Genomic DNA, 24,111 nt, shown 5'->3' with positions numbered 1-24,111 from the left:
CGTGCACACCCGTGGACCTGTACCCAGGGTGATTTCCTGGCTGACACTGGAGCAGTCTGCCCATGCTCAGAGGTCCTCCCTGGGTGGTGGCCGGTCTTCCTCTGCAGTGGGCAGTGGGAGGTTTGGGATGGCTGGGTACTCATGGCCCTGTTCCCTTCTGAAGCAATGTGTGGTGGGAACGCAGGGAGAGTGGAGTACTGGACTCACTCTGGCCCTAGGTCTCCCCATCTCAGACATCAGAGGCTGGTCCGATGGAACTTAGAGCCATAAAGGATGGAAGAGGCCCTTGGCTCTGGCCCCCTCGGAGTTGTCTTGGGTGGGGGATGTCCTTTCTCTAGAACCCAGGGCACTTCCTCCAGGGGCCAAGTGCTTAGTTGGAGGGAAACCACCTCGAGAAGCTACACTTGTTTACCTCCATTCTGTAAAGGTTTAGTAAGGGTTCACTCAGTGTCCCATCCAGAGCCCCAGCTGATGTGGGGTCAACAGACCACCCCAGGAAGCACCCGTTTCAACCAGGTGACATGTTGTTGCAGCTGTAGCTACTTTATGTGGAGCCCTGCGCATGCACTGAACATCACCTACCTCCTTTGACACTCCCAGTGGAGGCTGTAATTGCCTGTAATCCCAGAGGCTCAGGAGATGGAGGTAGGAGGATGGCAAGTTCAAATCCAGCCTCATCATCAATTTAGTGATGAGAAAGACCCTGAATCAAATGAAAAATAGATAGGGCTGGGGATGTGGCTCAGTGGTTAAGCACCCCTGGTTCCATCCCTGTTATTGAAAAAAAAAGAAAAAAGAAAAATTCCCAACGCCTCCCTGGGAGTGGTGTGCATCTCCCCATTTTACACAGTGAGAGCCAGGGGACCCAGACGGTCAGTGACAGAGCAGAATGCATCCCCCGTGGGCTCCCTGCCTCCAGCTGAAGCTCTCAGGCTCTGTCTCCTGAGTCACCTACTTTCAGTTATCTGTAAAATGGGGATAGCTCGCCTTCACCTGCCTGTGGAATTATTATAAGGTTTACACGAGGGCATGCACAGGAAACAACTAATTGTTGGTGCCCTGTTCTGACTTGATAAATGGTGGCCATTACATTCTAATGGGCTCTGCCCCAGCACCCTCCTCTCTCCTGTATGTCCCCAGCCGGGTCACTTGACCCTTCCAGGCCTCTGCCCGCTTTTCTCTGGTGCACGGGGTCATGACACTTGCTGCAGGTGCTTAGGGCAGAGTAGGTCGGTGGTGGGGAGGCCTCTGGCTGGGTACTGGCCGCTGGCAGGGCCTTGGTTCTGCTCCCCAGATCTCCCCACGGCGCCTCCCCCATCCTGGCTCCCCCACGTGGTAATTAAGCTGGAAACATCTAGTGTAAGCAAATAATAACAAGGGCATTATCTCCCTTCAGTCTGTTTTCCTTGCCGACCATGAAGTAATTAAAATAATGAATGCCTTGTAAAACAATAGGTGAGAGGGCTGCAAAATCGCACAAAATTGCACAAAATCGCACTATCTGCCTCCCGCACCAGGGATTATTGATGCATCCGGCCTCCCGCCTTCTGGGCTGTTCCTGGAGTTCCCTCCCCCAGAGGTGGCCATGGAGCCGTAGTCCAGGAGCAGAGAGCTGGCCCTCCAGTCCCCAGTGGCAGCAGGAAGCAGTTAAGACACACCCCTGTGGGCCTTACTCGGGGGGAAGCACAGGGCCTTGCTCTGAGGGCCTTCTCCCCCCAGCTGTCCAGCTCTGAATGAAGCAGGAGGCTCCCGAGGAAGGAAAAGGCCAGGAGACAGCTGGGCACCATCATGTCCCATTTCAGATCAGGGCAGGGCTCCTCGGGCACTGCCAGGATGGTCAGGGTGTGGTTCCCCCGAATGGGGCCCCCAGGTCAGCGGATGGGCACTGCCTGGGAACTGGGTAGAAGCACAGTTCCGGCGTGGCCAGCCCCCTGTGTTTCACAGGCCCTCCCCAGGCCCCAGGTGCCAGCTCAAGGTGGACAGCCACCCCTCTGCAGGGTCCAGGAGTGGGTAGGGGAGGGGTGGTGGGACCAACAGGTTGAGCATGTATGATGTGCCGTTGGGTGCTGTGTAACCCCAGTGCCTGTGGAGTGGACAGGATTGTCCCTTACAGGGGAGGTCCCACAGAGTCACGAGAGCTGGATTTGCCCTCTGGGTTTGCACCTTTGGTGACTATGGCTGCCCCTGGATGCGACCTCCCTCCTTCCTGGAGACCCACCTGTTCAGCCTCATGGGGCTGAGCCTCACAGACTGGGACCACTAAGACTGGCCTAGGAGAGGCTTGATGCCATGCCAGTCAGCAAGTGGCCTTCAAAGATGCCCACCCAGCAGCCTCCCCTTCCAGGCTCCTGCTGGGTTTGTTCTAGTCCTTGGGGCCTGACACACTTGGAAGCAAATGTCAGCCTTCTGTGCAGCTTCTCCCATCCCCAGCTGGCCCCAGCCAGGGCGGCCAGAGGGGAGAAGCACCATCAGGAGCAGCTTCCTGCCTGCTGTGCCCGAGCCCTGGGCTGCCTCATTCAGCACCTCCCCACCGGCCTCTCCACCAGCCTCTGGGCTCCCCTGGCCTCACTTGGCCCCAGGTCCTCCCATGCAGAGAGTTTCACCTCTGCCTCTGATACTCCCCATATTTCAAGGCCCAAGGATTTGCTTTGGAAAATCAACTCCAGGGTTTTAAACGATGAATATAATTTGCTGGCTGTCTTCTTTCCACACATCGTCATGGCAGTCATAATCTCTGTGGGTGTTTCAGTGTGCGTCCAGTTACGTTTGCAAATTTGATAAATAATAAAGTTTGGTGCAAGTATGTCCCATGCAATATTTGGGACCTACTTAAACTGAAAATATTATTGTTTATCTGAAATTCAAATTTAACTGGATGCCCTGTTTTTTTGTTTTAAGTCTGGCAGCCCCAGCCCAGGTTGTACAGATGATGAAGGGCTGATACACATTTCACTCATTCCTTTATGCTTATGGAACCAGCTTTGTGCCAGGGACTCTGTTAGGCACTGGGGCCACGGCAGTGGGGGAGGAGGGGCTGACAGTAAATGAAATAGCAAGTGGATTGTACAGTGAATTAGGGGTTTTAAGTGCTGGGTGGAAAAATCAAGCAGAAAAGTGCCATAGAAGGAAAGACTTGCAATTTAAAAAGGTAGCCAGAAAAGACTTCACTGAGAAGGGGTATATAAGCACTTGAGGAGATGAGGGAGCAAGCCCCAAGCATTTATGGGAGAAAAGTGTTCCAGCAGAGAGCATATTGTGTGCAAACTTGTATAATCAAGAACCTTGTGTGGAGTTCAGTCATCTGATAAAGTCAGCCTTTTTAATCTTAAGGAACTTTTTAAGCTGTAAAGGGAAATTTATTCTCTCCTAAACTGAAAAGGTCTGGTATGGATTTCAGGCCTAGCTGGATCCAGGTATTCAAGTGATGACACTGATATCCTATAGCTTCTACTTTCCTCCCACAATGGCTTTATTCTCACAGAAGGATTGCTTTTTTCTACTCTCTCCAGCAAATTTTCCCGGTTTGAGTTGTATTGGGTGAGCATGGGTCACATGACCAACCCTGGCCCAGACACTATTACCAGGAGAATAGAATGGACTGACTGAACCAGTGTGAGGCCATTAGTCCCTTTTGAATCACGCAGTTGGAGAGGAAGAGATGGGAATGTCTTTAAAAGAAAGTGAGTGTAATAGTGTGCAAGGGTCACAAAGACTGGGCGGTGAGCACCATGGTGTACTGACCACATCCTCTCCCACCGCCCTGGGACCCTGGACAGGTTGCTTTCCCTCCTGAGCTTGGGGGCTTTTCTCTTTAAAATGGACAGAGAATAATGTCTCATTTGCAAAGGAATTTTAAAAGGAAAAACTTTTATTTATTTATTTTTGGGGTACCAGGGATTGAACTCAGGGGCACTCAGCCACTGAGCTACATCCCCAGCTCTATTTTGTATTGTATTTAGAGACAGGGTCTCACTGAGTTGCTTAGTGCCTCGCTGTTGCTGAAGCTGGCTTTGAACTTGTGATCCTCCTGTCCCAGCCTCCTGAGCTGCTGGGATTACAGGCGTGTGCCACGGCGCACTGGCTGAGAAAAGACGTTTTAAAAACTGATTGTTACAAAGTCGAAGCGCTCGCCCACCCCTCCTCCCCACCTCAGCGGGGGCCACCCTTGGGCTTCGATTCCTTGTGGGAAGGGGTGTATTGAAATCCAGTTGTTCTCTAGGTCTCAACTCTCCTTCTCTCTGTTGCCAGGAGGCCCAGAAGATTAACAATGGCTCCAGCCAGGCTGATGGCACTCTCAAGCCAGTGGACGAGAAAGAGGAGGCGGTGGCAGCCGAGGTCGGCTGGATGACCTCCGTGAAGGACTGGGCTGGGGTGATGATATCCGCCCAGACGCTGACCGGCAGAGTCCTGGTGAGTCTGCGGCCTCCCCACGCCAGGAGGCCTCGCCTGTGGCCTTGATGGCTCTGTTTATGAGACGTGGTGTCCTGCTGGGCCTCCTCCAGCTAAGCTGGTGGCCTGGGAGGGATTTGCAGAGCCTGGGCTGGGAGCCCATTGGAGGGCACACTTTTAAGTTTATCTGCTTGCAGAAGAGATGTACACACAGGCGCACACACACACATACACGCACACACACACACGCACACGCACACATATACACACACCTGGACCATCTTAGAACAAAGTGGGGCCAAGAAACCCATGCCAGGTGCCTATGGAGGACCTGTACACCCAGGGTCCAGGGTGCTGTGTGTGTGTATGTGTGTGAGCATGTGGCCTTCTGGGGATGTCACTGCTGTCCTTTGGCGGCTGGGCAGTGAAGTGAGCCCCTTTGGGGGCAGTGTCTTATTAGGCATTGTGTGAACTGGATCCTGCCCGTGGTGGACACTCATGGTCATGGTCATGCTGAAGCTGCCCACGGCCCTTGTGCTTGGAGCACTGCCCACGTGCCCTTAGTTCAGATGCCAAAGAGGCCCTTCTGCAGCGAGTCCTGCTTCTCTCTGATCTGCTGGTACAGAGCTCGGCTTTGTTGATGGGTCTCGTGAGCCCCTGGTTACAGGGGAGGATCATGGGTGGGACGGGTTTAGAGTGACAGAATACCTGGGCACTCAGGGACGAGACGGCCACCACTGCCAGGCCCAGGCTCCGCAACAGGGGCCTCCTGGCTGTCGTTGCCCTGATCACTGGTTTTCTTGAGTCTGCTCTGGGTCGGGAGTTTACCCGAGGACGATGCCTTCGGGGTGACTTCTCACTGTGACTCTAAAGCTGTTTGGTGTGGGGCCACCCTTCCTGGGCCCAGAGTGAGGCTCAGAGATCCAAGATCAGCCAGGGATGCTGGGAAAGGGTCTTATGACCTCGGTGATTCTCGGCAGAGTCTCAGGGAGGAGGTGATTGTGGACGGAGCGAGGGGGCAAGACTTTCACTCATCTTTCTTGGGGGGAGTTCTGCGTTGTGTTTGGGATAAACCCCTCACAGGCCTTTGGAGGAGATGTTGAACTCCCTGCTCCAGGAATCCAAAGAAGGCTGGCCAGACGGCCTCCCTGGGGGACAGGGCCCCAGGAACTGCTGGAGCCACTGTCAGGTTTCTGGCTGTAAAGTCGTGGCTGATAGAGACCCACGGAGGACGGGTCAGGAAGAGGAGAGATGCAAGGCTGAGGTTTTGGAGGAGGAGAGAAAAGCCGGCGAGGTCAGTCACTGCAGGAGGAAGACAGAGCAGGGAGGCCTAGGGGAGAGCGTGTCCATTGAGGACGTGCAGGTGCTTCCTGTTGGCTGAACTGTGTGGCCATCGGCATCCTCCCTTCTGGTTCCTGGGCGAAGGCTCCATAGCTCCTCTGAGCTGGTGTGTGAGTGAAGTTTGCTCGGGAGATACCAAGGTTGAGTGGGCAGTGCCCTGAATGCACACGGCGATGGCAGACACAGAAGGGAAGGTGGCATGGTGGTGCAGTGGGACACTGCCTCCTCACGTGTGACCCTCATAGTTAGTGCTCATTGTCTTCATCAGCAGGAGCCAAGAGTTACCAAGTTCTGACTCTGGGTCAAGCGTCTTCTCAGTCCTGTGGGATACAGGGAATGACCCTGATTCTACTGCACCGTGCATAGCCATGGCCGAAAGAGTGCCTGGGGAGAGATGTGGAGTCCAGGCTGCGTGTGAGTGCTCGTGTATCGGGGAGGCTGTAGGAGGGGGCAGGGAGGAGGCCTCCCAGTTAAATGAACCAGGCACACACTTGGTGGTCCAGAAGATACCCCAGAAGATCCTTAAAGCTCAAAAACAAGGACCTCTCCGGGGATCCAGAAGCTGAGAAGAATACAGAGTGAGATGGAAAGCTCAGGAATGGAGCTTTGAGAGGAGAGTTAGGATCCTGAAAGTCAAAAGAGAGGAAATCCTTCCACAGTGAGCAAGCGGCGGGAGCAAAGGGGAGCCTGGCACATTGCAGGAAGAAGGGACCCCACCCGGGAGACCCAAGGCCACGAACACAAGGGCATTCGAGAGCAAGAAAGATCAGGAAGGGGACTGGAGACAGCCTGTCAGGTCTTTGAAGGCCAAGCTGGAGAATTTGGGCTGGGTATAAAAGATGAGATTTTGAGGGAGAGGTACCGTGAGGGGTTGTTATATGGACAGTAGGTGGATACGGACAGACCTAGGGAGAAGGCGGAAGTTGGAGGTCTTAGGACAGGTGAGGGTAGTGAGCCCTGTGTCAGGGAGAACGCAGGGAGGGGGACGGCCGTGGCTCCTGAGAGGCAAGGCCTTACCCAACACCGAGTTGCAGATGGGGGTGATGTGGTGCATGTGGGATTCCTGGTGCCACGCACACCCCATAGCCCCCTCGATGTGACTGCTGTGCTGCCCATCTCATCTTTGAGAGCCTCTTGTGATGGGGCATGCTGTGTCATTTTACTCATCCTGCATTTCCTGCCCTGCTGCTGGGTGACGGGGGCTCCTCACGAGGAAGCAAGCCAGCCTTCCCCAGGAACCCATCTCTCTTTTACAACCGAGAAAACCAAAGCATGGGAAGGCCCTTGACTTGCCAAAGGTGACGGAGCCAGCCTGGTGACTCTGGGCCTCCAGACTCCCAGCCTGCTGTGCCTTCAGCTGAAGGTAATGCCTTTTCTTTGCCAAGCCACTGACAGCTGTTGCTTTGGCTGTGACATTTTGACGTTACCCCCGTGGTGCCAACTGGGTCCTCAGGCCACTTGGCCTGACCCTCTTAACATTTGCATGTAGAAGCAGGTCTGCCCTGGCTCCCTTGCCTATGGCTTCCCAAGATGCCAGCTGAAGATGCTTTCTGAAGGTCCCCTTGAGAATGTCCTGCCAGGGCTGCTGGGCCCTCAGAGCAGAGCAGGCCTGCCGCAGCCATCAGGATCTCGAGTTCCAGGAGGTAGCTGCCTAAGACTAGGCCTGTAGGGGAGGCAGGGTCTTGCTTGCACACAGAACACACTTCATGCCAAAGTCACTGCACACAAGAGGAAGCCATGCTGCCTGTTAGGAACCCCGAGCTGTGTTTGTCTTGAGCTGTCCAAATGTTTATCCCTGCCACGATGGGACCAGAGCAAGAGGAGACACCTGGCTGTTCAGAATTTTCCTTTTCAATCTTTAATGTCTTTTCCTTGACGCACACCCAGGAGCTCCGTGCCCAGGTCTGGGCCCCTGTTCTCACCTGATTATCACAGGTGAGAGCTGGGACATTATAGGTGAGACCCAGCTGGGGAAGAATTTGCCAGGACAACCCCAGAATATCCACAGCATCTCTTAGACAGGCACGTCAGTCATTGGATGAATGTGGACTTCAGACCTGCACCGGGCTTTGTGCTAGGCACGGGGCCTAAAGCAGTGAGCATCAGGGCTCCAGGCTGGGGATTACTCATGTTGCTGAACTAGATGTAAAGTTGTGGCACTCCATTTAAAAGATGACAAATTATCATCGCCATTCACCAGGGCTTTTTATAGTCAGCACCTGGAGCCTCATCACCAAAGTGATGAAATTCCCCCCACCCCCTTCCCGGGCTACAGGTCTCAGAATAGCCACTGTGCCTCGTCTCACCCTGGCCCCAGCTTAGCCGCACAGGAACAGCTAGGCTGGGATGGATGGAATCTTGCCTTGGCGCAGGCAGATTTTACATCAAAGAAGTACCAGGCTATCAAGGGTGTTGCTTCCTTTATTTTCTTTATTTTACAGAACATTTGTTTTCTGATAATAAAAGTTCTATTGGTCTCCATGTCCACAAATTCCATATCCATGAATTTTAGCGGACATGTATGAAAAATAGTGAGGAAGGCCAGGCGTGTGGTATATCCCAGAGGCTAGGGAGGCTGAAGCAGGAGGATCACGAGTTCAAAGCCAGCCTCAGCAACTTAGCGAGGTTCTAAGAAACTCAGCAAGACCCGTCTCTAAATAAAATGTAAAAAAGGCTGTGGATGTGGCTCAGTGGTTAGGCGCCCCTAAGTTCAATCCCCAGCATTAAAAAACAAAACAAAAACCATAGGAAGAAAACTGCATCTATACCGAATGTATACTATCTTTTTTCCTGTTGTCATTTTCTAAATAATACTGTAGAGTGACTTTTTTTCATAGCATTTGCATTGCATTATGTATCACATGTAATCTAGGATGATTGAAAGCATATGGGGCAGAGTGGATGTGTGGGGGTCATGTGCAAGTGCTATACCATTTAAACAAGGTACTTGAGCATCTGTGGAGTTGGGTATCCACAGGAGCTTCTGGAACCAGTCCCCAGCAGTTACTGGTGGACATCTTTAGGATAGTATGTGCTTATTTTGGAACTTTGGAATGTCATAGAATTTCTGGGTTTTTCTACTTTAGGATATGGAGTTGACCCACAATGGAAGACTTTGAATTCATGTGTCAGTGTCACCAGAGTTTCTCCCAACAGCTTGGAGGTTGTTGAGATCTTGCTTCATTACAATTCACCTGATGCATTTTGTGCAAACACTCATAGAATAAATAGTTCTTTGCACCAGAGATCATCATGGACCTCTTGGTGAACATCCAGTAAACATTCTGAATTAGAATAGGGACTATGTCTCTTCCTGTGGTGGTTGCTGGGAGCCAAGTTGGTGGCCCCTGGAAAAGTAAGGGCATCTTGGTGCTTTTGTGCTGTGCATTCACATTGCCCCTGCTTTCCTCCGTCTCTTCTCTCATCTCTGCATTGCCCTGATTTCCTAACACTCCTATTTGAAATTTACATGCATGTGGTTATATGCTCTATCCAGTTCTGTGAACCAAACTAAACCTTTCTAAGAATGAGATGGTACAGAGGGCAAGAAACACATGGGGTAGGCTTTTGTGCAGTTTGTACTTTGGAGACTCAAAAACCAAATCATCAACATTTTCTGTAGCGAATAGTTTAGGCCTCCTGAATCACAGAGACTCTAATGACTACAGAATCTGACATTGTGGTTTGAAAGCAACCACAAACAGCTACAGTGTGACTGTGTTCTAATAAAACTTTATTTCGAGAAATAGGTGGTGGGCCAGATTTGTTCCATAAGCCAGAGTGTGCAGACTCTTCGTTCAGTTTTCCCCCCTTATTTTATAAAGATATTGAAAGGTAGGGGCTGAGAGAGGAGGGAATTTTTTTAAAGATTATCACAAGAATGATAGTACTAGAGAACTTGCTTGTAAAGGGGAAAGCTGTGGACCCACACAGGTAAACACAGGCACAAATACACGCACCATCTCCATCAGCACCTAGTTTCTGAATATACATGTTCATTTCCATGTTGATCTCAGAGCCACTCTCTCTCCAGGAAGACTGTCTTGTGGTTAAGGACAGCCTCATCTCAAGGTGTGAGCCATATCTGTCCTGGCTAGACTTTGCCTCAACCCCTTGATAGATTCACTGTTTTTTACTTCTCTTCAAAGGCTGGTCTCACCTACTGGCTCCTTGAGGGAGCCTTTAGAATCACTGTGTTTAGTTACTTTCCTGGGCTACATTTGAATGTTGCTCCAGGAAACATACATGCCTAATTTCACAGGACTGAAAACATTTGCTACTTGCTTTAATGTTTGGGGGGATGATTTATCAACATAAAGAGAAGGAAAACACCAGTCTCTCCCTTTATCTTTCTAAATATGTCGCATGTGTAGCATTTTGCATTAACACTATGTGCATAGTCTGAACCATTTTATTCTTATCTCCCAGGGTCCTAAAGGAAATATGTATCAATATATCTTTCAAATAGGAATAATCCTGTTGGTTTAATAATGTTAAGTAGCTGTGCATTCACTGCTGTGCTGTTTGCACGTGAAATTGGACCCGTTGAGCCATATGGAGGTACATGTGGGCACATGCTTAATCAAATATGTGACATTCATTGCAGTCATTTCTCCTGTGAGGTGGCTCCTGCGCTGGTGGCATTTCTCATTAGCAATCTTTCCTTTTCGTTTACAGTGCTGTCTGGTGGTAAATTGACACACGAATCACATTTCCACTTCACTCTCTTCTTCTCATCAGTGAGATTTTTTTTTTTTTTTAAAATGGTTTTGGCAATTCTATGTACATTTCTTATATTATCTGAAAATCCTCTATGGAACAGAAAGACCAGAGGTTTCATAGGATTATAGTTTTTTTTGGGGGGGGGGTAAGAATGCCCCAGTCATGGGCAGGTGTGTCCTGCTCTTTGTGTCATTTGGGAGTTGAGTTTTTATTTGAGTTAACACCCTAAAGGAAGGCACTGACTCAGAGGAGCCACTTGGTCGTTCCCTATCAGGACTTAAAAATGGCTCTATGTTTTATCCTGTGTGTAGATATGGGGTTCATATGTTGGCTATTAGTCAAGAAGTCAAAGAAGGTATATTAGGTTTTATTTTATTAAACATAAAATTTTGCTCATATCTGATGAAAGATGCACTAAGATTTGCATGAGTTTGTTATTTGTGACCCAGCATCACTCACTCAGGGGGGGATGACACCAGTCGGGGAAGCGGTGGCATGGAGGCTGTCCTGGACAGGTAGTGAGCAGCTGGTGGCTAGAGACGTTCAAAAAGGGGCAGGGTCATGTCTGGTGGTGCAGCTGCTGACAGCTGGCCAGACTCTGTCCTCATTACTTTAATTAGGCTGCAGTGAACTCCATCAGGAAATGCTTCAGAATGAGCAGACTTCGGTTCTCCGCGCCTCCTCTCTGTTGCCCCTTGCCCCTGGCCCATGCCCATCAGTATATAAGTGCTCACAGAAGTCCTGCAGCAGGACAGTGTAAAGGTTTTGTTTGCCCAGCAATTCCCATTCTCATGTCACCATGGGTTTCTTTCCCCAGGGAACACCTGTTGGTGTGTGTGGGGGCAATTAACTAGCTCAAGGATCAATGGGGTGCAGCCCAGGGGGCCCACATGGCTCCCTGCCTCTTTTATACTATTTGTGACTAAAAATGTTTTTCACGGGCTTTTTTTTTTTTTAGTGGTTTAAAAAAAATCAGAAGAAGAATATTTGATCACATGTGAAAATTATCTGAAATTCAAATTTCAGTGTCCATAAACAAAATTTTATTGGACTCCAGCCATGCTCGCTCATTTGCATACCTTCCATGGCTGCTTGCGTAACTCACCACAACGCAAGTTGAGTAGTATCCACAGCCCAAGACACCCACCAGCCTAAAATAATTACCATCTGGCCCCATAGAGAAAAAGCCTGCCACCCCCTCTGTGACTGCAGATTCTTCTCCCTAAGTGGTGGATAGGGCCTGCTCCCCAAGTTACCCAGGCTCAAGGGGAATGATATCTAGCCTATTCTCACAGGAATAGGCTGGAATTTACTTCCACAAGTTCAACTAAGTCCTGTGGTAGAGATGAGGAGACAGAGGCCAGAGACAGCAGGCCCTCCACTGTTCATAGCAGGTTCTCAGGTGGCCTCAGCTTACGGGCTGATCACATTCCACTTCCCGATATTGAGCAGTGTTTCTGAGAATTTTGTAACAGGGTCAAATCTCTGCATCCACCTGCCTTCCCTCCTTTAGTCCCCAAGCCACAGGTCCCAGCAGCTCAGAGGGTCTAGTCTTTGCCATAGAGCACCCCTGCCCAAGCCTGCATTGTGCATGCATTGCCCATTTCCCCCCCCCCCCCCCCGCAAAGAGCAGCTGTTAATATTTCTAGCTGATATGTTGGCTCCTCCCACCTTGAGGAATCAAGGCTGTTGCAAAAATGAAGTTTCCGAGATCAGTAGCTGTGGAGGGAGGAATAGCTTCTGGACTAGGAGCAGCCTGCTTCATACTGGCCATCAGTATCTGGCTTATGGGGCCTCTGGGTCCCCCTGGAAAGGGCTTGTGCTACTGTCACTCCTCTCCTCTGGGGTGTCCAGTTGAGGGTGTATCCTTGCTTTGTCCTTCCATCTTATCTGTCCATCTATCCATGTATATCCATTTATCCATTGGTTCAGTCCATGTCTGTTTCCAAGGTAGCACATCATCAGTGGTACCTTAGAAGACAGAACATTGCCAGATGCTTTGCATTGAGCAGGCCAGGTAGGCTTCCTCTGTTGGACCAGGAAGGATGAGCCCTGACTTTTGCCACATAGCATCATCTGAACTTGGGCTCCTGCTCCCATCTGGCTCCTCCTCTCTGTCTCTTACTTAATTGAAACCTACAAGGAAGCTAGGCGAAGCCCTCTGCACCCCATAAGTCTCCAGTTCCTGCTTCTCCTCTCTTCTGGGACAGCCATCCATCCTGGGGAAGGAGCAGCTTGCTTCTTGGCACACAGAGGCTGCTATGCGTGCTGCAGCAGGGCGGCACCGCCAGATGGCGTCCTCTCTGGGACTTTCATCCTGCCCAGTTGCTTCATCCTTGATGCTTCAGTTTCCTCATCTGCAAAATGGGGATAATAACAGGCGCTGCCTCTTACTGTTATGGTGAGGAGTTCATAAGTTGGTGAAATGTTTAGAATGGTGCCTGTGGACTGTTAGTGCTTAAGAAGTGTTGACTACTAGGATTTTTCTCATGGCTGGGTGAGCCCAGGCACCATGTCATGGAGGAGCGGGCTCCTGTGGAGACCCACAGGGAAATGGGTGGAGAAGAAATACTTTCCTGGGCAGAGAGACAGCGGCCCTCCGACGTCACCAAACTTGACTTCCACCCTGAGTTCCAAAGAACTCTGGGCATGGCCATTTGAAAGGCTCTGGGTGGCCTGGGCAGGCAGTGATTGGTGTCCAGCCAGTTGGTGATGTTTGCTCTGTGTGTGCCCTTCATCAGGCTCACCCAGGTCCCATCCCTGCTATGGTGGGCTCATGCCAGTCTGACTCACCACTGTCAAATGGGCCAGGAAATTCTCACTTCATGTAGCCTCTCTGAGCTGGCCAGGGCCAGAGTGGGGCTGGGCTTTCCCTAGAGCTGTACATTGTGGGCACATGTGTCATAGGAAACACTTTGGCAGGATGACAGATGAGTCTTGTGGAAAGAGGGTCAATTGAGCTCACCGTGGTCTCTGCACCCACCCAGTCCTCCCTGGGATGTGGAGTGAGGCTGACAAGGCAGAGACAGGCTGGTTTCAGAGGGCGTGCTACTACTGCTCTATGGGGAGGTGTGTTTAACATCCTTCTTGGCAGGTAATAAGCACAAATCTGTTAGGAGGAGATGGGAGAGTGTGTGCTACCACCAGTAGACAAAGACTCAGACTGTCCTGTGCATTTGAGACATCTCCTTTGAGCCTGTCAGACACCTGTTGGTTCTTACTGCAAACTCTGCAAAGTGCAGTCATGCAAAGTGTTGAAAGTGAAAATGTCATACTTGTATTTTCTAGAATGCTTTGGGGTGGTGAGGAGTCTGGAAGAGAGATTAGTGATAAATCAGAGCTTATGACCTATCCATCAGTGCTTTGAACAGGCCTAGGAGTCTTCTAATCCTGGTCTCATATCCTGTGCATTCCTGCTGCTGGATCCTAGGAGCCTCAGTAAATTATGTGTGTATGATTAATGTTAACTAGCCTTCCTCTCCTCCCGCCAGTAAAAACTGGCGCCCCCTGCAGGAAATGGAACATATTGGCGCTCACCACGCTGGGCTGGTAGTTTTCTTACATACTTAGCTTTCTCTGCAAGGTCTCTCGAGGATGCTAATGGCTTAGCACTGTCTGTCAGAAAAATATCTTGGTGGGCTGAGACTCTCCTAAGAACCTCCGTTTCAGCTGTGATAAAGTTTGTTTAGCAGGGAGACTCAAAAATAGCGACGAAGACGATGACAGCCATCAGCTTCTGTTGTTGCCGGGAAGCACGTGCCTGGAAAGTCACACTTGGGACCACACACAGGCTGATGCTGCCAAGTTTAGTTTTCTAGGCTATGTTTAGGAGGAGGCAGACGGACTCGTGCCTGAGGGCCCTGAACATCCCAATTTGGTGCACTAAAAGCCCCATTTTTAGGGTCTGGGTCCAGAATAAGGCTTTTTTTTTTTTCCCAGAAAAACAACAATTTCAGGGAAACAACCAATAGAAAGCCATCATTTGCCCTAAAAATTTTGTAAGAAGTATCCTCTCCTGTTTGAGTAGTGAGAGAACTGGGACATGACAGTCACTGCTCTGTCTTAGGGAATTAGGACACTTGAAAACTCAATTAAATGCACCCACCCCAGCCTCTTAAGCACCAGGGCTATCGTTTTGCTCATCCAGTTAATTTTAGTTCATGAAATTGGCCTTGTGCTGACATGGAAGGAAAAGTGAAGGTTGTGGCCGGGAGCCTCTGAGGGCAGCCTGGGTCTCAGCACGCCAGCCTGCAAGGGCACAGCTGTGTCCTTGGGCATTGGAGGTTACCTTTAAACCTGGGTGTCCCTCTCCCTGGGGCCAGCAGACCTCTGGGCATTTCTTGTTTATTGGAGGTGGGTTCATCCTGAAAGCAGATGGACAGGGCATACTGGCTTTTCTTCAAGGATGAGAAACAGAGGATCTGGCAGGTGAGTCAGAAAGATGGAGAAGCCACATCCCCTTCCCCAAACTGGAATGGTCCCCAGACTATGTGAGCAAAAAGACTAAATTTCTCATTCCCTTTTTGTGTGTCCCAGCCCTTTTTGGGATTGTTGATGAAGCCACTGTCCTAAGGGAAACAGGGGAGAGGATGAGAAGACTCCATGGTACGCTTCTTCAGATTGTCTTCATTTATACTAACAATAGCTTGAATCAGGTAGAATCTCAAGAAGGTGGCATTTCAGGGGACAGAGGCTCCTGGGTCCCTGGCAGCTGCTGAAACCTGCTGTGTTTGTTTGCCTCTGAGTTCTATCTTTCCCAGGAAGGTCTGGGGTTGGAAAGCCCACCAGGAGAGTCCCTTCCCCTTGTTTCTAGAGCAAAGGGCCAGGTTGTGACTCCATTGGCTGGAGCCTCCATCCCGGGTGAATTCTATCAGCCAGGCACTGAGAGAGCTGCCCACCCGGGCTCATCCCTCAGGAGTGGAAGATAAATCCCTGCAGAGGAGAGAAGCTGTTTTCAGGAGCTACTTCTTCCCCAGGCACCTGCGTGGGCTCCCAGGGCTCGGCCATGATGTTATCGTCTCCCTATGAACCAGGAGGTAGGCAACTTGGTTTCTCAGGTACCTCAGATCCCTCCAGGAAGAGTCTCAAATCAGAAGGATATGACACCATTTCCTCCTGGAGGCTCATGCTGTGTGTCTCTCTGGGCCTCAGAGATTGGTGACAGTGTGTGAGATCATTTCAGGACGTGAGCGCAGAGATGAGAATCACTCATAGCTGAGGAACTGTGGTCAGCAGAAAACCGTTCTAATCCCAGCTCTGCTGTCACCTTTCTGGGTGACCTTGGATGAGTCAATTCCCTCTTTAAGGTTTTGGTGTCGCCATGGACAAGGGTGCCGGTATTTTATTCTCAGGCAGCCCCAAATGTATCTCTGTTTTCTCATTCTTCTTGCTGTCTTTCAAGCAGGAGAGGTAGTAAGGTGTATCTCAGGGCTTTTATGCCCTTGGCCTTGTGCCTGGAATGAGGACAGGCCTTCCTTTTCTCAGAGGCTGGGGCATCTGGAGAGCAGAAGGATGCTCCTCGGGCTGTCCATCACGGCTTCCACTGGGCTTGCCGTCCATTCAAACTAAAGCTAATGCTCTTTCCATGGCGTACGAGGATCTGAGGGATACGACTGCTGCCTCTGGCTCACCACCTGGGATTCTTTTCCCTTCTGACTTTTTCCATGAAGATCTTAACATGTAGAAGAGAAGGAAGAGGAGAAGGGAAGTATCTAGGTAGAACCTTCTAGAGGGAACTGTGGCCATGGACTTGGTGAGAAGAGGCCCCACCCCAAGGGGCAGTTCCTCCTCCTCAGAGCTGGCCTCTTGCCCATCTTGAGCCTTGGAGCCCCTTCTTGGGCCACATGCAGTCCATCACCTCTGAAGGAATCATGTTCCAACTTAGGTGGGGTAGCCCTGCTTCCCTCCACATCTACTCCAAGAGCTTTCCTTGCAGGTGAACAGCTTCTGCTTAAGGGGACCCTGGATAAGATGGGCCACTGCCTTTAGCTGTGACCACCATCACTGTGGAAGCAAATAAGGCATCGTGGTCCTGAAAGTCCAGTCCTCTTTCTCCTCCAGAGGCAGAAGCACTCCCTTTGCACCTGCAAACATTTAACAAAAGGCACATTTTGTTAAATGTCCTGAGACACCCAGGAGGAGCTGAAGGAGGAGGGCACATTATGGTGGCCACAGTCATTTTTAATTTCTGGAACAAGATAGCAGATTCTGAGGGCTACCAGAACTAACCCCTAGAGAGGCTAGCCTGCACGTTTACAGCCAGGGTGCAGAATGCTGTGGGAGACCAGTAGATCTCATATTGCGGGAATTTCCCAAATGAAGCTTCATTTCGGGTTAACTTCTTAGACGAGCTTAGAAAACAACTGCACACACCCTCAGTGGACTATTTCAAGTGTTTCCAATTTAATTAACATGATTTAAGGAAAGACCATCCATAGCCTTGGGAGGAAGGGCTGAACCCTTCCCTGTTTGCAAAATTGCAAAACATCATTGCTTCTCTGCCTTTGTGCCCAGTTTGCAAAGCCGTAGTTTGTCTGGTTGTTTGTCCCAGAGACTTTGAGTGCTGGAGCCCACCCACCCCCCCCACCCCCCGCCGTCACCCAGGGGAATTGTGTGCAGGGGCTCAAGGGTTCTCTTACTGAGCCAACCATGCAGAGGCAATTTGGAAAGACACCCTTCTAGCACCGAGATATATAGTGTTTCCTCCGTGGGCTGAGATGGAGAGATTAAGATGAGAGAACAGAAATAAATAAGTAACCAGTTTCTCTTTCATTTAACTTTCTTTCAGAAATGGCTGCTAGTGCTAATTATTTCTGCTGTAGATTTTGTCAGTCTTTGAATCCCCGTCCTTTTGCTATAGGTGGTATATTTTAAAGATGCAAAGTGACACGAAAAACAATCCGTTTTCCAGAGAGATAATTTTGTGTACATTAAACAGACACATTAAGCCATTTATAAGATAGCTGTTTGTTCTCAGGAACCTGGAGGAAATCTGAATTTCTTTTTTTTTTTTTTTTTTTTTTTTTTTTTTTTTTTTTTATTGGTCGTTCATAACATTACATAGTTCATAATACATCATATTACACAGTTTGATTCACGTGGATTATGAACTCCCCCTTTTACCCCATATACAAATTGCTGTATCATATCAGTTTCCCTTCCATTGCTTGACATATTGCCTTTCTAGTGTCTGATGTATTCTGCTGTCTGTCCTATTCTCTACTGGAAATCTGAATTTCTAATTCTGGGCTCTTTAATAATTTTCAAAAGAATGGAGGGTAATAATTAAACGTCTTTGAACTTCCCCAGGCTGCCTTCTATTCCATGATCTCAAAGTATTTGAAAAGGAATAGAATTCTCTACCTTGATGAAATCCCTAAGAGGGTACAGCGCACGTCGGTCCCAGGAGGAGGTTTCAGAATGGAGAACTTAAGGTAAAGAGGCTCAAGAAGGGAAAAAAGCAGAAGGTCACTTTCAAAGCTTCAGGTACAGAGTTGAGTGAAGAGCCTCTGTAACAGTTTTTATCTCACCGCTTTGGCTGCTAAGTCTTGGAAAGAAGACCAAAGAGGCAACAGAAGCAGAACTTAGTGAAGGATGTCTGTAATGAGATTACCCATGACATAACATCATTTTCTAGTTCTTGTGTTTAAGGATTAGAAGAGATTTAGTGCAGGGATGGTGATCAAGATTCATCCCGTGGGTTCATCCTGATTGATGGGTGGTGCCTGCAACCAAGAACCATCCAGTCTCTTCTCTGAAGAGTGCTGTGATCAATGAGTGATGTCTGCCATGAGCAAAGGTTCGCAAGGTGGCAGAACCAATGTTATGCCTTAGCTCTATCACGTTCCCCATGGTTTAAGTGTGAACAGAGGGGGGCTTCTTCAAAGTCGTACGGTCAGTCCCAGGTAGCATATGGACTAGAACCCATGTCTCTTGACTGACTGGTATTCCACAGCCCAGACCACAGAGGACAGCAGTATGATCTGCCTTCTTCTTTTTTTTTTCTTTTTCTTTTTTTCTCTTTCTTTTATTTATTTTTTTTCACATTGCAGCCTGACTTCAGATTTTTCCATCTGGAGACTTTAGTGTTTGGAGAAGCAGAGGGGGTGGACTTTCAGAGCCACAGTGATTCTACAAACAGAAAGGCAAGCGTGATTTTCCGGTTTGTTATGTCCACTCTCAAAATTCTCTTAGCACCCAGCACACGCTGATCTCAGCCCTCCTACTGCAAAAATTTCCCTTCAGCCCACTCCTGGGGTTCCATTCTCTCCACCTCTGTAGATGCCTTTCCCACCCCCCACTCCCCCGGCACCACCGTAAAAAGCTTCTGGTGGGGGCTTGATGTGTCATCGTCTCCTTCCTCCACCACCTCACCTCCTATTTCTTCCTGTGTCTCCCCTGACTCTTCTATCTCTTCAGCTATTCCTGCTCACCTCTTAATGGCTGTACTTACAAAGATAAATACATTTTGCCTCTGACCAGAAGCAGTTTCTGCCCTGACTTGAATTTTAAAGTCTGCCAGAGTTGCAAGGCAGGAAGCAGGGCCAGAGTCCTGTTTTGTCCTGGGAGCCATAAAAGTTTGCTAAGAGTTTATCATCTCCATCAAGATGAAAATGGGATCCCAAGGCTTCAAAGATGAAAGATAAATAACAAGGCAGACTTCAGCTTCTGTCAAAGCCCCGTTCTCTTTCACAGTTTTATGAGTCTACCTGCTGTGCTTCACCCTGGCATCTAGCTCATTGTGATGTCAGACAGAACCTTCTCTAGGAATTTATGCAAAGCTGGGATGGGATAGAGGATTTCAGGCAACCGGTAGAGCTTGGGAGAAGGCAGACAAATCATGTTCTTATGCCATAAGTCACTCTGCGACCCCTCGTCCGTTCCTCCATTTCTGTTCCTCCCTTTCTGACATAATAGGATGGAATAGAAAGCCCATTAGCTGGAAAGCTCAGGCTGACCTTCAATTCTGGGGCTGTGATTTATACAGCACTCTGGGGTTCCTTGTCCCAGGCTGTCTTTCACAGTTGAGGGACACTGGATTCTTGGTCAGGACAGAATTTTCCCTGCTGGCTTTGGTAACCAGCCTCATGCTAGTTAGTGGGAGAGGCTTGGCCTGTGTTTCTGTGGCCTATTGAAGAGAACCCCACAATGCATCTTTGCTAGAAATCAGGACTGCAGGGAGCCCATGTGCCACTGTAGGTGGCCCAGAGACTGCCCAGTGAATGCTCCCAGAAACCTGTGTCTGATCTGAATGATTGGTGGGAAACGGAAGCAGACGTCTTCTGTCCTGGCAGTAATTAAGTCCCAGTGATCGCCTCCGGTGCTCCTTCATCCATCCCAACATAAGCCCCGGACCTCCTCCTTCTCTGACTTTCCAGCTTCTACCTGAGTCTCCTCACTCATCCCAGCTCCTCCATTTAGTCCATCTTGTCTGGCATTTCCAGATGAATTTTTTCCCCCAAGCCAGCTTTGCTTAGGCTTCTTCATGCCTCTGCAACCTTCAATGGCTGCCATGGGCTACAGCTCAGATTCCTTCTGCAGAGGTCAGGGCTCACCATCATTCAGCCCGCACTGTCTTTCCAACGAACCCTCTCTCTGTATTTTCCTCCTGTACTCTGTGGGTTCAAATCCTACCTCATCCTTAGGGCCAGTGCAGTCTTGCCCTCCTTTGCAATCCACCAGTCTTGTTCACCCTTCATATGTGCTTGTGTGCAGGACTCATCTACTTTAGGGGCAGTGCAGCTGAGTAGGTGAGAGCACAGGCTATGGCACCAGATTGGCTGAGCTTGACCTTGGCTCTGCCATGTGCTAGTTGAGCCAGTCCCCGAGGACAATATTACTACCTCTTCTCATCAAGTTATTATGGGGATTAAATGATCTAATATTTGTCAAGTCCTGAGAACAGTAGCTGGCACAGACTGAGTATTATATAATCTTGTTTGTCATTCAAACACAGTAAACTGTTCCTTGAGAATAGGAATCATGTATTTTAGTTTTATTATCCCTTTTGTCTTGTCCTGGGGGTGAAGTAATCCTGAATCAGATTGTTGTGAGAAAGGAGGAGGTGGGGAGAGAGAACACACGGGAAAGCGCTCTGCTGTCTCTTTATTCAACTGGTATTATTGAGCGTCTGGAAGTACCAAGCTCTCTGTCTGGCAGCTGTTGACCTCCATGGAAGAAGATATGATCTCACGGGAAGTCAGTGTCTAAGCACACTGACTGTAATTGTACAGAAGACAAGTGTCCAGCATGCTAATGTTCCCATCCCCGTGCCACAGATGAGGAAACCAGGGCACAGCGAGTTCAATAACTTAGGTAAGATCCTACGTCCCATGAAGTGGAGATCTTGTGACACAGTGGCCTTGGGCTCTTTCTGCTGTGCCATGTGCTTCTCATTCAAGAAAAAGTAAAGGACTGAATGCGTGTGTAAAAGATGGGGAAGAGACACGTGGGCTCCCGGAAGAGTCAAGCCGGAGACTTTGCCATAGAGGATGAGAACAACCTCGGGACCCTGAAACCGTGGCCATTTGTCTGGTCCGACATGGACTGTGGTGGACAGCTGGGAGTTTCAGAGTTTGCTTTTTAAAGGAAAACACCTCACCTTTACTGTCCCACCTGGAACCCTCCACCTCACCCTTCCTGAATGCCATTTCTCTGCGCGGCAGGGGTGGTTTGATTTTCTTCCCCTTTGGGTAGTACCCAGGGCACAGGTGGATACGAATGTGGATGGAAAAGGTGTGTCACCATCCTTTCTTTGATCTGCTTTCATCATAATAGACCATTTGGGAGGTTTCCATAGGGACAGGGACAATGCCCCTCTGCTGGGCTTCATGAGCCAGTGAATGATCAAGGCGACAGGGAAAAGTCTGGAGTGAGGCTGACTGGTTTCCATGGCAACCGCTGCTTGCCTCAACCACGCAACGCACACGTCCCCCTTCCCACGTAGGTGTGTTTATTGATTATCATCTCGATCCACGCGCGTCGGAGCAGCTACGCAGGTGTCGTGTCCACCTCCACCGCCGAGGTCACTCGGGAGAGGACTCTCAGCTGGGTGGCAGAGGCAAAGATGTGCTCCAAGAGGAACAGCCCTCCTTTAGGCCCAGCCCTGGGGCTGTCTGTCAGCAGGATGACGGTGATCTCTGTGTGGCTGGGGGTGCCCAGCTAGAGGCATCCAGCCTCCCTCGGAGAATCTCAAGCTGTCCTGGAGAGCTCATGGTGACGCACAGATCTTCCTCAACACAGCGCCTGGTAGTCCCCTGGGGACGTTCATGATCTGGCTGAGCATCCACGGACCTGAGAAGCTCTGTACTTGGCTTGTCCGACTGATTTCAGATGTCCTGTGCATGAAAAATTTATTATGAAAGAAACCTTTAAATGCCTATTTATAATTTTTATATTGAGGGCATCTTGACATGATAATATCTGGGATAGATTAGTTCAATAAACTATGTTATTAAAGTGAATTTTGGGGGTGCTGGGGTTGTGGCTTAGTGGTAGTAGGCTTGCCTAGCATTTGTGAGGTACTGGGTTCGATCCTCAGCACCACATAAAAATAAATAAATAAATTGCCAGGCACGATGGTGCACGCCTGTAGTCCCACAGCTCGGGAGGCTGAGGCAGGAGGATCATGACTTCAAAGCCAGCCTTAGCAACATCGAGGTGCTAAGCAACTCAGTGAGACCCTGTCTCTAAATAAAATACATAATAGGCCTGGGGATAGGGCTCAGTGATTGAGTGCCCCTGAGTTCAATCCCTGATACCTACCCAAAATAAGTAAGTAAATAAAGTTATTATTAAAACAAACAAGACTATAAATTGTTGTAAACATTACTTTTGCCTTTTTCATTTTAACAATGTGTCCCTTAGGTGATGGGGGTGATGATTCTACAATATGGTTAATATTAAGGGAATGGGGGGGGGAAGTCCCCAAAGGAGGAAACCCTCTCTTGGGTGCCACCTTATCAGGACAGTGGGAATTCACTGAGGTCCAGCCTGCTGCAAGGCTTGTGTGGCTCCAGGGTAAATGTCATTAGATACTGGGTTTCCCAGTGTCCTTGTCCTCAGAGTCCCGTCTTATGATCCCTTTTAGGGGTAGTGCCTTTTTTAGTTTTTTTTTTTTTAATGTTATGTAATTGAAACTTAGACTAAAATCCTTGGATCACACCAAACCTGGTACCAATTCACATTGCTTCCTATTGTTTAGAGAAACAGAATTTCAGTTCCTAGAGGGCTCCATAGAGAAAACTAGTTCTGCCTTTTCCCGTAGAGAAGTGGCAGTCTCAGAGAAACAGGTGACATGTCCATGTTTACACAAAGAATTAGCCTCGAGTGTCCTATTTTTCAGAAGGAGTTTTATATTTTCTGCTACTTCCAATTGTTTTGATAAGTTGCCCCCTATTTCAATTTACTCTCCTATCATCCATACCTTACATTTTCTTTACAGCACTCACATTCTCTGATATACTGTAGACTTCTAAAGTTTATTTTATTCCTCAGCTCTCTTCCTCTTTCTTCATGACAATCCAAACTAGCTCTATAAATTTAGGGATTTTTATCTGCTCGGGTCACTGCTGTGTGGCCAGTGCCCAGTTCCAGGAACACAGTGGGTGCTGGATGGATGGATCTGTTGCATGAATGGGTGCCACAGATGCGTCTTGGTGGAAGTAAGTCCTCCTTTGGTCTTGTAATTCAGAGATCCCTGGGGAGAAGAGAAAAAGTCATTTCCACCCCAAATAGGGCTCTGAGGTCAGAATGGCCTAGAGTTGCCCAGGGCTAAGCTCTAAATGCTGACTGGCTAAAGATAGAGGTCATAAGTTTGGGGACTTGGTGCTTTCTCATTTGAAGTGGAAGTTATTTCATTTAACCACAGGCCCCAGGCTGCTTGAAGTAAACAGTGGACGGGGTGGATCCTTGGGGAATTGTTCCTGTGAAACTGAAGGCCTCATATCAAGAACCAGTAGGGCTTTACTAGGTAATGTTTATGGGGAGGAACAGGCCCAGCAGACTATGGTGGAGGCTCCTCCCCTCAGCAGACATTCATCTGTTCCTCTGAGCCCTTCTGTGTGCTGGCTTCAAACCCCTGGGCACAATTATACCTCCTGCCTCAGCCTCCCTAGTAGTTGGGACTATAGTTGCACGCCACTGTGTATTTTTTTATTGACGCATAAGACTTATATATATTTATGAGGCATAAAATAATGTGATTTTTCAATACATGTATATGTTGTGTTTTTAATTTTTTTCAATTTGTTGTAATTAGTTACACATGACAGTAGAATGCATTTCTGCACCTTGATATATCATACCTAGATGGGGTATAATTTCTCATTTTTCTGAGTGTACATGTTGTAGAATCACATTCGTCAAGTAGTCACATATATATACCTAAAGTGATAATGTCTGTCTCGTCCTACTATCCTTCCTATCGCCACATCCCCTGCCCTCCCCTCCCTTGACTTCCCTCTACCTAATCTAAGGTAACGCTCTTCATCTCTAGTGCCCCCCCCCAGCTATTGTGAATTAGCATCCACATATTAGAGAAAACATTTGGCCTTTGGTTTTTGGGGGGATTGGCTTATTTTGCTTAGCATGATACTCTCGAACTCCATCCAGTTGTGGGATGATCAAATCAGGCTAGTTAACATGTCCATCATCTCAAAC

At 48.9% G+C, this 24,111-nt stretch overlaps 1 protein-coding gene across 13 annotated transcripts in view; it reads left to right on the top strand.

Annotated features, from left to right (window-relative positions):
* The window catches only part of Kcnma1 (potassium calcium-activated channel subfamily M alpha 1), a 717,716-nt gene that overhangs the window by 203,439 nt on the left and 490,166 nt on the right, over positions 1 to 24,111 (top strand). For all 13 annotated transcript variants that reach the window (XM_077798516.1, XM_077798515.1, XM_077798514.1 and 10 more), the window contains exon 2: positions 4,249 to 4,410. In XM_077798516.1, the coding sequence (XP_077654642.1) occupies positions 4,249 to 4,410 (162 nt within the window). The remainder of the gene's footprint in view (positions 1 to 4,248; positions 4,411 to 24,111) is intronic.

This window comes from Urocitellus parryii, chromosome 5, assembly GCF_045843805.1.
Source record: "Urocitellus parryii isolate mUroPar1 chromosome 5, mUroPar1.hap1, whole genome shotgun sequence".
NCBI lineage: Eukaryota > Metazoa > Chordata > Mammalia > Rodentia > Sciuridae > Urocitellus > Urocitellus parryii.
Note: the sequence above shows the minus strand (reverse complement) of the source record. Positions and strands in the feature narration are given on the sequence as shown.